Source organism: Chanos chanos, chromosome 5, assembly GCF_902362185.1.
Source record: "Chanos chanos chromosome 5, fChaCha1.1, whole genome shotgun sequence".
NCBI classification, from domain to species: domain Eukaryota; kingdom Metazoa; phylum Chordata; class Actinopteri; order Gonorynchiformes; family Chanidae; genus Chanos; species Chanos chanos.
Genome location: NC_044499.1, coordinates 29,519,562 through 29,533,046, shown reverse-complemented (window position 1 = coordinate 29,533,046; position 13,485 = coordinate 29,519,562). Strand labels below are relative to the sequence as shown.

General features: G+C 40.4%; 1 protein-coding gene across 1 annotated transcript in view; it reads left to right on the top strand.

Annotated features, from left to right (window-relative positions):
* Window positions 1–2,158: 2,158 nt before the first annotated feature.
* Window positions 2,159–13,485, top strand: part of rnf213b (ring finger protein 213b) — a 35,228-nt gene continuing 23,901 nt past the window's right edge. The window contains exons 1-23 of the mRNA XM_030774850.1: window positions 2,159–2,629; window positions 2,962–2,993; window positions 3,224–3,382; window positions 3,469–3,632; window positions 3,742–4,019; window positions 4,119–4,366; window positions 4,852–5,058; window positions 6,096–6,309; window positions 6,644–6,787; window positions 6,882–7,028; window positions 7,163–7,261; window positions 7,340–7,468; window positions 7,709–7,874; window positions 8,004–8,171; window positions 8,262–8,411; window positions 8,592–9,214; window positions 9,361–9,520; window positions 9,808–10,025; window positions 10,431–10,574; window positions 10,666–10,818; window positions 10,926–12,216; window positions 12,419–12,603; window positions 13,118–13,276. Coding sequence (XP_030630710.1) covers window positions 2,159–2,629; window positions 2,962–2,993; window positions 3,224–3,382; window positions 3,469–3,632; window positions 3,742–4,019; window positions 4,119–4,366; window positions 4,852–5,058; window positions 6,096–6,309; window positions 6,644–6,787; window positions 6,882–7,028; window positions 7,163–7,261; window positions 7,340–7,468; window positions 7,709–7,874; window positions 8,004–8,171; window positions 8,262–8,411; window positions 8,592–9,214; window positions 9,361–9,520; window positions 9,808–10,025; window positions 10,431–10,574; window positions 10,666–10,818; window positions 10,926–12,216; window positions 12,419–12,603; window positions 13,118–13,276 — 5,709 coding nt within the window. The remainder of the gene's footprint in view (window positions 2,630–2,961; window positions 2,994–3,223; window positions 3,383–3,468; window positions 3,633–3,741; window positions 4,020–4,118; window positions 4,367–4,851; window positions 5,059–6,095; window positions 6,310–6,643; window positions 6,788–6,881; window positions 7,029–7,162; window positions 7,262–7,339; window positions 7,469–7,708; window positions 7,875–8,003; window positions 8,172–8,261; window positions 8,412–8,591; window positions 9,215–9,360; window positions 9,521–9,807; window positions 10,026–10,430; window positions 10,575–10,665; window positions 10,819–10,925; window positions 12,217–12,418; window positions 12,604–13,117; window positions 13,277–13,485) is intronic.

The window sequence follows — 13,485 nt, the reverse complement described above, 5'->3', positions numbered from 1 at the left end:
TTATTTTTCTAACAATATTATAACTTGTGTATTGTGACGCCAAATTGTCCGGTGATTATCCATATACCAAAATATAGGTCTGTGACTCCTAAACCAAAGCATTTAACAAAATACAATTTAGTATACGCAAGTATGAGAGGTGTAAGATCAGTTATAATTTCGCAGGATATCCTCGGAAATGAAACCAAAGAAGCATAAGGAAGTGAAGAGATAGGTAAGTTGATTCTCAGTCAGGCAACCTGTCATTCATAAACAGTTCCATGTTAAATCACCAGGCAAACACTTATAAACAGATAGATCTCCAGTCCAGTGCTTACTCCGTATCGTATCGTGTCTTTCTCTTCGTTTCCCAAATCTGTGTAAAACCACCGACCAAAGTTGCTGTGAAATTTACATCAGTTCCCCTGAGCGTGTTTTCTTCACTAATGAGAGATGCACAGATCGCACAGAAGGGAGGCAACAAATTTCGAAGCATTGCGTCAACATGACAGTTAAGAATTTATTTTTACGGTTCTTTATGCTCTCTCCCCCTGTTCTACTGAATGGTTGTCACCACACTTGTAATCACTAGAATAAATAGAAAACAACTCTCATCTATAGAATGTTCAGTTGAATTTTGAAGTTAGATATTTTCACTCAATTCACTACACTCCTTCTCTGATAAGACCTAAGTGCGGGGTTTGAATCGTTTTAGTTTATGACCCAACATTCCATGGGAACATTTCCGTACTCACGCTGATATCAGTCGGTAAAGGCCATGGGTTTTTTCCCTTTATCTCGTATCTTAACTTCGGGGGACATATCAGTAACTAAAGTAGCGTTTTGCCACTGAACATATTTTCTTTGCTGGTGGTTCTACTGCAGAAACCACCAAATAATATAGGTCTGTACTTTCACTGGTCTCAACCTACCATGGACTCACACTGGTTTCACAAACAGTGAGCTTATAAAAATGTGCTCTCTTTTACTTCTAAGTTGTCCCTAGAATGAATTGATTGAGAAACACGTTGCAGACCTATATGCAAACGATATTATTACCAGAGGGCGTTCCACAAATATAAATAAATAAATGTAGAAATAAATAAAATGCTTCCACATTGGAATTCATAGGGTGCTTACATGTGCACAACATTGTGACTGAATAAATTAAAGAATAGAATGAATAGAAAAACTATTCATGGTTTATGAATCAGAAGATAGATCTTCTCATGTAAATTACACATATAGTTCATCACCTACATCATATCTTCTTCATTTATAGCAATACTGGCTGAATTCCCTGGTCTGATCCTTAGAACATTGCGGTGTAAAATTAAATGTTTGATGGTAATAAAACTGCCATCTACTCAGCACCTGTGTTCCGTCTTAACCATTCCTGTGCTTAAACGTAGGACTAACACAGCAGTTATATCATAAAATAGTCTTTATCTTCTATTACAATCATATCAGTACATTTTCTGAAAAGTGTTTAACATTTGTCAGGGAATGCAGATGGATTTTTCTGCTGTGATCCCTGAGGGCTGTATTATGTGTCACAGAATGCTGGACCACTCCATGAGAAATAAAGGAGGTTGAAACCTACACTACATGCTATGTTCAAATACCTCTCATAAATGTTCAGTGATGTTTAGGCCAGGGAGACCATGGAAGACATTTTATTTCTGTTTTGCAATGTGTTTGGTGGCATTATTATCTTGTAAAATGGGATCATCTTGTGGAAACTGTGTGTGCTCGCATCAAGGTCACCAAATGTTCCTGTTCCTGTTCCTGTTGCCATGACACAACCATGCAGAGCAGTCATTGTTTACCATAGTATATTAAATAATATTGCATTTTGACCGATATGGCGTCAATTTGCATGCCAACATTTTGATCTGTTTTGAGCTTTGTTAGCGATGTCATTTTGTTTTAGAAACACATATTAAAGTGATGGTTGTCAGACAATTTTTTTCCCTTTTTTAGCTGACACATGGTGATGGGTATACTTATTATGATAATTAGTAAACCACTAAATAGCATCTGCATCGGTAGCTGGATTTCGTAATTTACTTATTACATGGTTAGACACCTTTTTCATGGGCTGTTTGTTTCACCACCCCTACATCTTCATATAATAGAATAACTCAGAAGTGGTAAACAAACTCTCTGAACTACAAAAATGAAGAGGAAAAGAAAGGACCAAGGGACAAGGAAGAAAAAAGATAAGAAGAAAGAGACAGAAGATGTTAAATCCAGAAAAAAGGGCCAGGCAGCGGAGACCAAGGCCACACGGACCAGTAGTGCATCTCAGGCTTCAACACATAAACAGAGCGATCCCAGAGACAGCCACACCAGTGAAGAGAGAGGAAACAAACCTGGGGGCCAGTCTTCACCTATCACAGACCACACTCCTGACATGACCCTTTCAGAGACCCATAACAGAGGGACTGGAAAAATGGATGCTGAAGTTCAGACTCTGTTCAGTTGCACAGAACAGTCCACACAAACTGACTCTGTCAGCCAAATAACTCAGTCGACACAGACAGAATCTGATGTCTCTGAAACCACACAGCAAATACAAGTGCCAACACAGACCAAACTTGAGCAGGCCAATAAAGAGAGGAAAACTACATCACAAGAGTGTGACATGGCATCCCAGGACAGAAAGAGAGAGGGCAAAAAAGAGAGAGAAGGAAAGGAGGAAGAGAGGCAGTCAGGAGAAGGCTCAGGACATGCCACTGGATTTGAGACAGCAGGAAAGGAGGAAAGTAATATAAAAACATATGCACAAGCAGCAGCTAAACAGACCACAGAAGAGAAAAAGGAATCAAAGGAGGAGTGCCCTCAGAATGTGGCAGAACAGGACAACAAAACTCAAGGCAAAAAAAGCTTACGGTGAGTCACTGGGGAGAAATAGCAATGATTTACAGTTTCTCTTAAAATTTTTGTTTTGAAAGCTCTGTTCATCTCTTTCTTTTTAAGTATCATACTTCTGCCTTGCCTACTCTAGTCAAGTTTGATTTGACAGAATGACAACTGAGGAACAAACTATGATTGTTTGTATAATATGTATGGTATTCAACATAATGCCAAGAAAAACTGACTAACCAGTTGGCCCCTCAACTGGAAGCCATGTAGGTTTGTTGTTGATTATGTTGTTATGGTATCTTATGTGTGTGTGTGTGTGTGTGTCTTTGTGTGTGTCTGTGTCTGTTTGTATGTGATTCATTTTTATCCTGTACAGAAAGCCATCCCCAGTGAGAAGTCCCACTGGGCCTCCTGTGTTCACCTGTCATGTATATGCTGTGCTGGAAAAAAAATTCAAGTTCAACAAAGACTGTGATGTGCTTCTGCTGTTTCACAGTGACAAACACTTTATGAAACTTGACATTACAAATTTCATGTAAGTATTGATCTCAAGTTTATTCTTCCTAATCTGCACTCAGATGTGGTAGCTCAAATTAAATGCATTATTTTTGGATGCGCCAGGGATATGGGAAAGCAAGGTTGTCTCGTAGAGGCAACAGTTTCAGTGCCGGAAAATATGAGGGGACATAATCTTGAGTACTGCTATGCTGTACAGCAACAACAGAAAAAAATTATGGAAATTGCCAAAAGATGGATTCAGATACCATTCGAGAAAAAAGAAAAAGGTAAAAGAAGCATTAAGATAAGTATGTATCATTTAGTATTGTAAAGACAATCAAGTCATTTTGGATGGGACAATACATGGTGAATGCTTGTTCTTTATTATATATCCAGAGATGCACCTTTATGAAGGGTTCATACATCGGGCTGAGTCTGCTTGGTCTGTGGGAGAGTTTTGGAAACGCCTGACTGGTTTAGGAGGAAAGAAAATTTCAGATGATTGGAATAACTCTGCCCGCATCTTACTGGACACAGTCTTCCAGCAATGGCAGCCATCCAACCAGGAGACCACTGAAACATTTGTAGATCATTTAAGTCATTACCAGTGGGGTTTTAATTTTGCCAGTCAGCGGGTGGCTTACTCTCAGGATTTGTTTGCGCCTCATGTCAAGGTGGGTAAAAACGTATAATTCACTTTTAAAATATTAATTATTCTTCAAGAATGGTTGTATACTTCAGATATGTGCAATCTTTCTGTCTTTTTTCCAAAGGTTTCAGAATTCATTGTGGCAAATTTGCTTAGGATCTTGAAAGAGGACTCTGAGGAAGAATCTTCCAAGAGCTCAGCTGTGAGAAACCCTCTGTTACTGGCCATTTCAGTGTTCCAGGTGTGCATTGCATGTAATGTAAATCTAGATGTAAAGGGCTGGGCAAGACTCTGTCAGCTTGTGTCCTCCGGCACTGCACTGGACAACAGAAATCTGGAAGAATTTAAACAAAAAATGAAATCTCCACTACAGTAAGTTTCAAAGAAAGCCTGCGTTTAATGTTATGTATAATTGAAGCCATATTTCTCAAAATTTGCTGTTTTCTGTGTTGTGCTAACATTAAAGGGGAATGTAATACATATTGTCCTTGTAAATGAGAAATAATTTTATGAATATAATTATTTGTAATAGCCCTGCAATGGACTGGCGACCTGTCCAGGGTCTTTCCCTGCTTTTCACCCAATGAGCGCTGGGATAAGCTCCAGCACCACCTGCAACCCTAATTAGGATAAGCGGCTTAGAGAATGAATAAATGAATGAATTGTTTGTAACATACATTTATGAGGTGAATCCCAGATCTTTTACAGAATTATAGTAAAGGAAGAGTCTGCCAGAGCCAGTAAAAAAAGTGTTGTAAAATTATTGCAGTTTATATCACACAGATGAGTGTTTTGGTTTGATGCTGAAAATCTAAGAAAGTTCCTCCACTCTCTTTCTTCTTTGCTCCCCCCTGTAGTTCTTTAATTGGGCTGATGAACCACTGTGCTCAAATGCTGGTCTCAGAGGTTGTATTGCTGGTCCCACTGCTCCATGCTCTTAGACAGCCAAGGGCACATGCAGGGACACTGGGCCCAGCCATGGAGGAACAAGACTGGGCAGGACTGGAGGACGTGAAGTATCATACATTCAGAGAGAGGCTTAGAGACTGTAGTGATAAAAGGAGGTTTGTTATATTGATAGCACTATGTAACACATTTTTGGTTCCTGGGTATTAAGTGTTATATCCTAATTGCTTATGCCTAAAAAGTATAGAAAATGGTCATTATTCCCTTCAAACTTTGCTTTTGTAACCTGGATAATGATATCTCGAAATGTATCAATTTCCAGTGGGAAAACGGATGAATTTGCACATTTTCATTCACATAAAGTCAGAAAAAACAACATATGAATAAAAAGTAACATGTTTTTATACTAGTCATACAAAAGTGACCACAAAAAGTATTAGAAGTGAGTAGTTTTTGGAGATTTATGACAACACTGTAAATCACTTTCAGAAATCAGTCCCCAAATATAGTCTCCCGTCATGTTCTTGTCATACGCTCCTTGGTAGTGGCATTCAAAGTCCAGTATATCCTGGTGGAAGTGCTCACCTTGCCCCTCCAAGTACATGCCCATGCTCTCCTTGAATTTATCAAGATGACCATCATGGACATGGACTTTGAGGGACATCCTGCAGCCCATTTGCAGCCCATCCTGCATCTCCCTCCTAGTGAGCTTCTTGGGAAATTCCTTGTACTTTGGGATCTTCTTTATCTGTGGTTCCTGCTATCTTTGCCACCAGGATGTCCTGGACTTTGAATGCCACTACCAAGGAGTGTATGACGAGTGTGTGAGGAGAACGTGATTAGAGTTTAGAATTTTGAATCTCTGTGATCGGACATACACCTGTGCTCAGGGGGCAGTTGGGGGTTAAGTGCCTTGCCCAAGGATGTTGTAAAAATTTGTTACACAATGTAGTCAGTGCCTGATTTGGCATGAGAATGTTGGCGGGCCTCTCTTACCAGGTTTTCCAACACTGCTCTCATTGTAGAGTTTAAATGTATAAATGTAGGAGACTCTCATACAGTTGACAGCAATTTGATTTAAAATTGACAGGACTCTGTTACACTGATCACTGACCCAGTTCAAGCTGTTCAAGAACTTTCCAGTGATGCTTAAGACAGTATGTCATTACAATCTTCATTTCTTGTCATTGTTTAGAATGGTGCTGAAACTGATCCAACAGAAAACTCCTCTGATGAAAGAGAAACCTCGGATTTTGACCAGCTGGCTCTCCATGGTGGCATTTGAAGATGTTTCAGGGTTTGCCCAACTCTCAGAGATTGTACCAAAACTCCTGATTCAAAGTTTAATGTACAGGCTGAAGGAATTTGTGCTGGCCGTGAATGACAATAGAGCAAAGAAAAACATACAGGTTTGTGACGTAATACCAGTGATTGGCTTTTAATAAAATGTTTGAGAAAATCTTTTGAATACGTGGTTCAGTTTCTACAGTGGTTGCTTTTGAATGTGCAGTCTACCCAAGAGGTCCTGAGCTATCTACTACAGGAGATTTCAAAAGTTCATGAAGAGAGTGACAGGTATGGCTCAAAAGCCTCCCAGAAAGATTTTCGTTTTCATTTTAAGAAAAGATTTGGTTTGCTCATTGTGAGTCAGAAGCTGAATAACACGAGTGCCTTTTACCATCAACACTTACACTTTGTATACCTGTATGAACCTGCAGAGAACAAACCTTGGCATCCGTACAGGCAGCCTCTTTTCTCCAGTGTTCCATGAGCATTCATAGGAGCACTTGCCTAATGTCTCGACTTGTTCAGTCTTACGATGCAGCAGTGCTTTCCTTCCAGTTGGTGCTGAAAGTGGCTGAAATCCAGTATGCTGCTCTGTCAAAGGTATCCCTCATGACTATAACTATACGACCTTAGTTTAAATTGGCTTCACCCCTTGTGAGGATGGTCTCCATAACTTTATCACCATGTCTTATAGGGTGGTGAGGAAAAAGCACAGGAGCAGACCCAGATTTTGAAGAACCTGAGCAGTATCCAGCAGGAGTTTAGCCTCTGGAGAGATGGTCTTCTCAGTAACCCTCTGCTGAAGAACAAATCCACACTTTCTTACCCCAGAGAGATAGAGGTGTTTGGGAAAAATGAATAAATAAAAATCTGATCCATGCTTAAAATTACTTGGAAGAATCAGTGTCTTCACAGATAAGCTGTACTACATTACTACCTCATGCAGTTTTATGTGCTTTGTCTCCTCTTTCGTAGATGTGGGGCGCTTTGTTTGGTTTGGAGTGCTCCATACCTGCTGTTTCAGAGCAATGGAAAGCTGCGGTAGAGACGGATCTGAAAAAGAGGATCTGTCAGGTAACAGCAACACTGCCTTTGAAAATGGGAATTAAAGAACCCCACAAATATACTGATTTCTTTTTCTTGGCTCTTCAGACTGGTGATGTGAGCAAGGTGATGCTTTGCTGTCTGCAGTCTTCAGCAGAGGCGATTGACAAAAGTCATGCTGGTGTTCAGATGTGTTTCCAAGAACTGTGTCAGTCAGCTATTAAGACAATATGTCAGGTCAGTGACGCTTTCTTTAACATGCCATGGCTCAGATCAAACATGACCAGTGAGATGACAGTCACACTGAGTTGTAAAGTTGTGAGGGATGCTTTCTTCCAGATCATCAGTCTGTCAGTTATTGTTTATCTTCCTTCCATCGATTTGTCTTGGCAGCTGGGAAATCAAGCAGCATTCTGAACGTTACCTTTGTCTCTCTGTTTCTCTTTCTGACTGTCTAACTTCTCGTCTCATAAACAGGTAGGGAAAGAGAGGGACCTGATGCATGCTCTTTGTTCTTGCTCCAAGTCAATCCCTTCCCTTGTCCTGTCCTCCATCATTGTGGAGTCAGCAGCTCGGCTGAAGGAGGATCGCGTAGCTCAGCTACTGGAGCCCTGGTCAGCCATTCATTTCCTCCTATCTGGTGGTAAATACTGGACAAGTTTTTTGGGGTTTTTTTTTTGCCTAATTACAAAGCTAGAGGCATTCTTACTTCACTTTTTTTTTTTTTTACCAATAACCACTGAGATTTGATTTTACAATTTCCTATCTGCAGGTAACTGGAATGAGTGGAAAGTAAATAATGAGGCTAAACAAGTGATGCAGAGCTGCCAGTCTAATTTCAGCACCTTGGTCAACTCGCTTTGTCAGGGTAGCATACACCTGAGTGACCTACAGACCACTCTGAAATATGCGGATAACTTCAAAAAGCTGTTTACGCAATGTAGGTGTCTGTACAGTCTATTCATGTCGTTACCACATGGACCTCAAATGATCAAAGGAAGATGATTTACTCTGCTATTGTTGTTCTCAGATAAGAAAAACTGCAAAGTGGAGAACATTTCGATTGATGCAGAGGGACTACTGACTCAGAGACGGAAAGACCTGAAAGCCTTCACTGAACAGAGGGAGCACATCGGCACACTCATCAAGATGATGGCAAGCGTGTCTGAGAGGATCTGTGGTAAGCTGCGGTTTTAAAACAATCAACATGATAGTCACATAATATGCAGGCTATGCAAACTTTATTACACAGTACGCACTGATTTGCAGCTAGTAACAAATAACCTAGGTACTTGTATAAGGCATTAGTGTTATACCATTAAATTAATATTTATACACTCCATTGTTAATGCTCCCACAGTGTCAGAGATCTCCATCCTTGAACAGCAGTACAAATCTGATCAGCAGGGTGTGAGTTTGAATAAGCTGGTAACAGCACAGCCTTGCTACTGCAAAGTTGATCTTGTGGAGCTGACCAGTGCTGTGGTGCTTTGCTACTCCTGTGACCTGAAAGTACAGAACATGGCAAGGGAAATGCATGAGGTACGAGAAAGTAACCTCCTCCTCAGCTCCTGGAATGAAACAGCTACAGAGGAAACCTCCATGATCCTAGATTCTACGCCTGTTTCAATGGACCTCACACAGGTCTATGATTACATCTGGAAGCCTTGTCTGACTGCTTTCTATCAACTAGGCCTGAGGATAGCACAGGGGACTGTTAACTTTAAAGACCTAGACAAGGCTTTAAAGGGGTGTGAGGACAAGGGTGATGGAACTCAGATGAAGAAGGAGCTGAAACTCTATGCCAGTAAACTGGAGAACTTTCAGGGCCTTGAGGAAAATTGGGTGGAAGTCCGACTGGATCAGATCCAACAGTACAGACAGTTGTGCCATGTGGCTGATTCTGCCAGTGCCATTTTAAGGATCAGAGATAAACTGAATCTACAAGGAAACTTTGAACATATCAGCAGCCTGACTCAACTGGTATAGTGTATAAAATCTTTATTCATTATGTAGTCCTCTAGATCAGATTTTTTTGTCAAACTTTTGGAAATATCCATAAAAACGTGGTTGGGTATAAACTGTTTATAAACAGAGTTTAAAAATCAAATTAAATTTATGTTGTGCAGAGAGAAGACTCCTTCAAACAGAGAGGGACACTGACATCACTGAGTGATGACCTCATCAGTGCTGGGAAAAGGCTGCCAGAGACCAGACTGCACACTGACTGTCTGGAACAGTTTTTGAAGAACTACACTTTGGTGAAATGGGTGAAAGCCAACCTCAAGAGTGAGTGACTATATTTTCAAACATGCAGTTGTGTCCCTGGAGTGTCAAAAGTCAAAATGCTTACTCACTGTATTAAATACTGAAAATATAGAGAGATACTAAGGGATTTAATAAGAAATTGGAATTAACCGACTGTTTAATTAATGTATATTTTTGGGTCATATAAGAGAAGGTGAAATTTTACTTGTTGCCACTTTTTGAATTTTACAAATAACTGTCAAATGTTCTTTTATTTTTCAAAAAAGTTATCAAAACTCATGTTTTACTGTTATGTACCTTGTTATTAGGTTTAAGTGATTTGAAGGTCTTTGTAGACTTGGCCTCCATTTCGGCTGGAGAGAATGATGCAGAGATTGACCGACTGGCCAGTTTCCATGATGCTGTGATGGGATACAGTCCTTTTCTCTACTCCTTAGCTACTAATGCAGGGTTTGAGGAATTCATTACCTGTGCAGAACAAGTCTGGGAAACTCTAAAGAGAGATGAAAAACTTCCAGAGAAACTGGTAAACATTTACAGAAGTGTGATACAGCTTACAGAGTTTATCACACTTCAGTTACTCAATTACTTGGGCAAGAAATTTCCAACAACAGCACAATAGAAAGTTATAAAAAAAACTATGTGCACATGTTTATATAATTATTTCTCAACCTTTCACATTATCCATTACCTAAACCCCAAACCTAGTCACAATTTTATAAAACAAAATGAACGCTAGAGGTAATATGTGTTGACATGTGGATGCTTATTGGCTGACTAAAGTTACTTAAATGATTTGATCTGGCATTCACTCAGATACACCTCTTCTAGTTGGAGAGGTTGTGGACATACAAAAGCATAATGATGCCCTATAGCTTCGAACGGCATTGTAGTGTTTCTAAGTTATTGCTGCATCTCTCTGCATCCTTAGAGAGATTCCTGTCGCTGGCTGGACTGGTTAAAAGGTTTGAGAGAGACCCATGGCTCTGTTGAGCAGTCATCTCTATCCTTGGCATCAGCCATTAACTCGCAGGGTGTTTACCATGTGGGCTGGTCAGCAGACCCAACCGGGAAAGTGAGTAGAATTCAGAGGTTTTTGGATATTGCTTTTCATGGTTTGCAATTATTTGTGAAGTAATTACCTTGTGTGGCTTGCTTATTGTCAGAGATGTCTGGGGAAACTTTTACATGTGAAAATAAAAAAAGACAAAGAGGAGAAGTCATATAGCCTAGATGAGCTGCTGGAGTTGCAGAACAAACTCATGTTGATGTCCTCCAAAGGGGAACATGGCAAAGAACAAGTCAACAAGTTCACTCAGGTCAGTCAACTACTGATTATGCAGCCCAGTTGCATTCAATCTAAGGCTTTAAAGTCTTGCTGAAACAATGCTTGCCACCGGACTTTCATGTGTTTTTCTACTTACAGGTTTTTGAGGGAGTTCAGAGAATGGGTGCTATCCTTCTGAAGTTGCACTCCTCAGGCAATATGCTGTTCAGGGACTGGAAAGCACTAGTGAAATGCAACCCAGAGGTGCAGCCTTGCATTCAAGTTAGATTCTCCCTTCTGCAAAAAGAAGTTGTGTACCATGGTGATGTAACAGATCAGCTGCAAGAGCTTTGTCGCTCTATGGAGGCTTGTCACAAAGACTGGCAAGCCTTCTTATCGGAGATGCGCTCACGGCATCACGCTTTGAACCACTACACATCAGAGCAGTTGGTCTTCTTGTGCCAGACGATCCACAGCACATGCATCAAAAAGATGTCCGTGCCATCACAGATCTGGCATCTGCTCACACCTATTAAGCCAGGGTGTACCCTGAAGGACATTAGAGAGGCCTTTGCAAAGGCATCAGAACTGATGGGGCTACAGCTTCAATATGACACTCCAGTGGTACCAGAATCCAAAGGGACTTCAGACTTGCTACTTTCTGAGTCAGAAGAGGAGGTAGAGAACTTCCTGGAACTGCCAGAGGTAGGGCATGAAATGTTAGAAACTGAACTTTATCCTTCACCACAGGTCCAAGATGACATCATGGAGAGCATTATTGTGGAGAGTGTGGAAGACCTGTGGCACTGCTTTAAGGAGAACATGCCAAGATATCTCCAGCAACACATGGACATTAGGACCCTTGCTTGCTTCCTTTCCTGCCTCTCTGCTGTTAACCAGCAGCAAATCAAACGTAAGCTTCCTTCTGCTCTCCAAGCGGGGAGGCCAAATCTTGTTCTTTGCCCTGTCGCTGAGGTGCTAAACACCGTACTTTGTTTTTACATGGAAAGTCCTGAGCAAGCATTACCTTCCAGCGATGAGGTGTTAATGTGTCAAGAGGAGACTTCACAGGAAGAAGTGGAGATTTTCCTAAGAAGATGTCTGGGACGAGGTACTGCAGGTGGCGAACAGAAGATCTACTCATTGGTAAACCCACATTTACTGAGCTATGATGTTAGCGTGGCTCTGGGTGAATTCTTTGAGGTGTTTGAGAGGAGTGCTGGATCTCACTACTGCTTAGTGATGGTCTGCCCAGTTAACCACCAGCACAGATATGTTCCATCTTTCTTCAGCAACTACAAAGTTCAAGCAGGGCTGTGTGTATGTACCGAGACAACCAAAAAATACCTTTGTCATCACTTCTCTGTTCCCTCGTGGCTCAGTGGTCACGCAGATGTGTATCCAGATGGCCTGTGTGTTTGGATTATCTCTTCTGAACGCCCAGCTGTTGGTGAGCACAAGCTTCAACAATTCATTAAATTTAGTGCAACCACATGATAGTGAAATGGCAATAGGATTAATGACTTGAGAATGTCACTGGCAGAAAAATAGACACTAAACACATTTGAATTGTTCTGCATTGTTTTATCTTATCTACTCTCCAAAATTCAGTTTTTGTTGTTTTGATTATTGACCCATCTATTTTCATGTAGGAAAGTCACTTTATATCAAACGACTGTTTGAGAGGTTCCAAAATGAGTTTGAAACTGTAGAGTATATGAGGATCAGCCTTATAGAGCCCCAAGTTGACTTGGATGCCTTCGTCCAGACCCTTTCCAAAAGACTTGAACCACTCAGGGAGCAAGATCCTGTACTCTTGCATATTGACACTGCAGCAGTAAGTTCTCATGCTGTCACTCATCCACCTCTATAAAATATAATACCTAGAGTTACGTAATGTTGTTCTCAACAGTGGACTATATAAAGTATTAATAAATTAAAATTTCTGCCTAGATTGAAGTAGATTATAACACTGAGTCATAACATTGTACACTAATAATTGATCAGTTATTGAAATGGAACTTACATGCAATACAATGTTTAACTCAGTCCCTTTTTTGATGCTTTGAGAGCAAGGTACAAATAGTACAAATAGATTTGAGTGGTAGAGAACAACAAAAAGAACACTACAAATGTTAATATTATTATCAAGGACCACATAATTTTGACTTATTTTCTCATGAAGTGCTTTTCATTTTTTCTTCCTTTTAATGACAGAGGGGAGCTGGCAGAATGACAAAACTGTTTGCATTCTCTCTTCTTTTTTAATTAGTGTAATATTGTTTTTGTTGCTGTCGTTGTTCAGCTGCATTTTGGTTGTTTAATATATGGATGTTTTTTTGTATTTGCAGGTTCGTTTTGGCCTGGAGGAGTTCCTGTTTAAACTACTCATCCTCGGATGTTTAAGTGACGGTGAGGGAAAGCTATGGAGGAGAAATGCTGCTCACTTAGTTGCTGTTGAGGCACTTCATCCAAGACCTACTCATCATAATCAAAGTGAAAATAAGGATGTATGTTTCTGTACTGCTACCTTTCTGTGTTTAACTGTCTGTTTTAGGTACAGATATAAGTCAACTTGGTTTGTCCTGAAATCAAATGGCGATTTGTAGGGGGATGCATCCCCCTTGTTACCAAAATGACCAAAACGCATCCCCTTGTTAACCTGCCATCCCCTTAATTATTCCATAGAGTAATGTTAGTGACCGTTGGGCCATCCTTC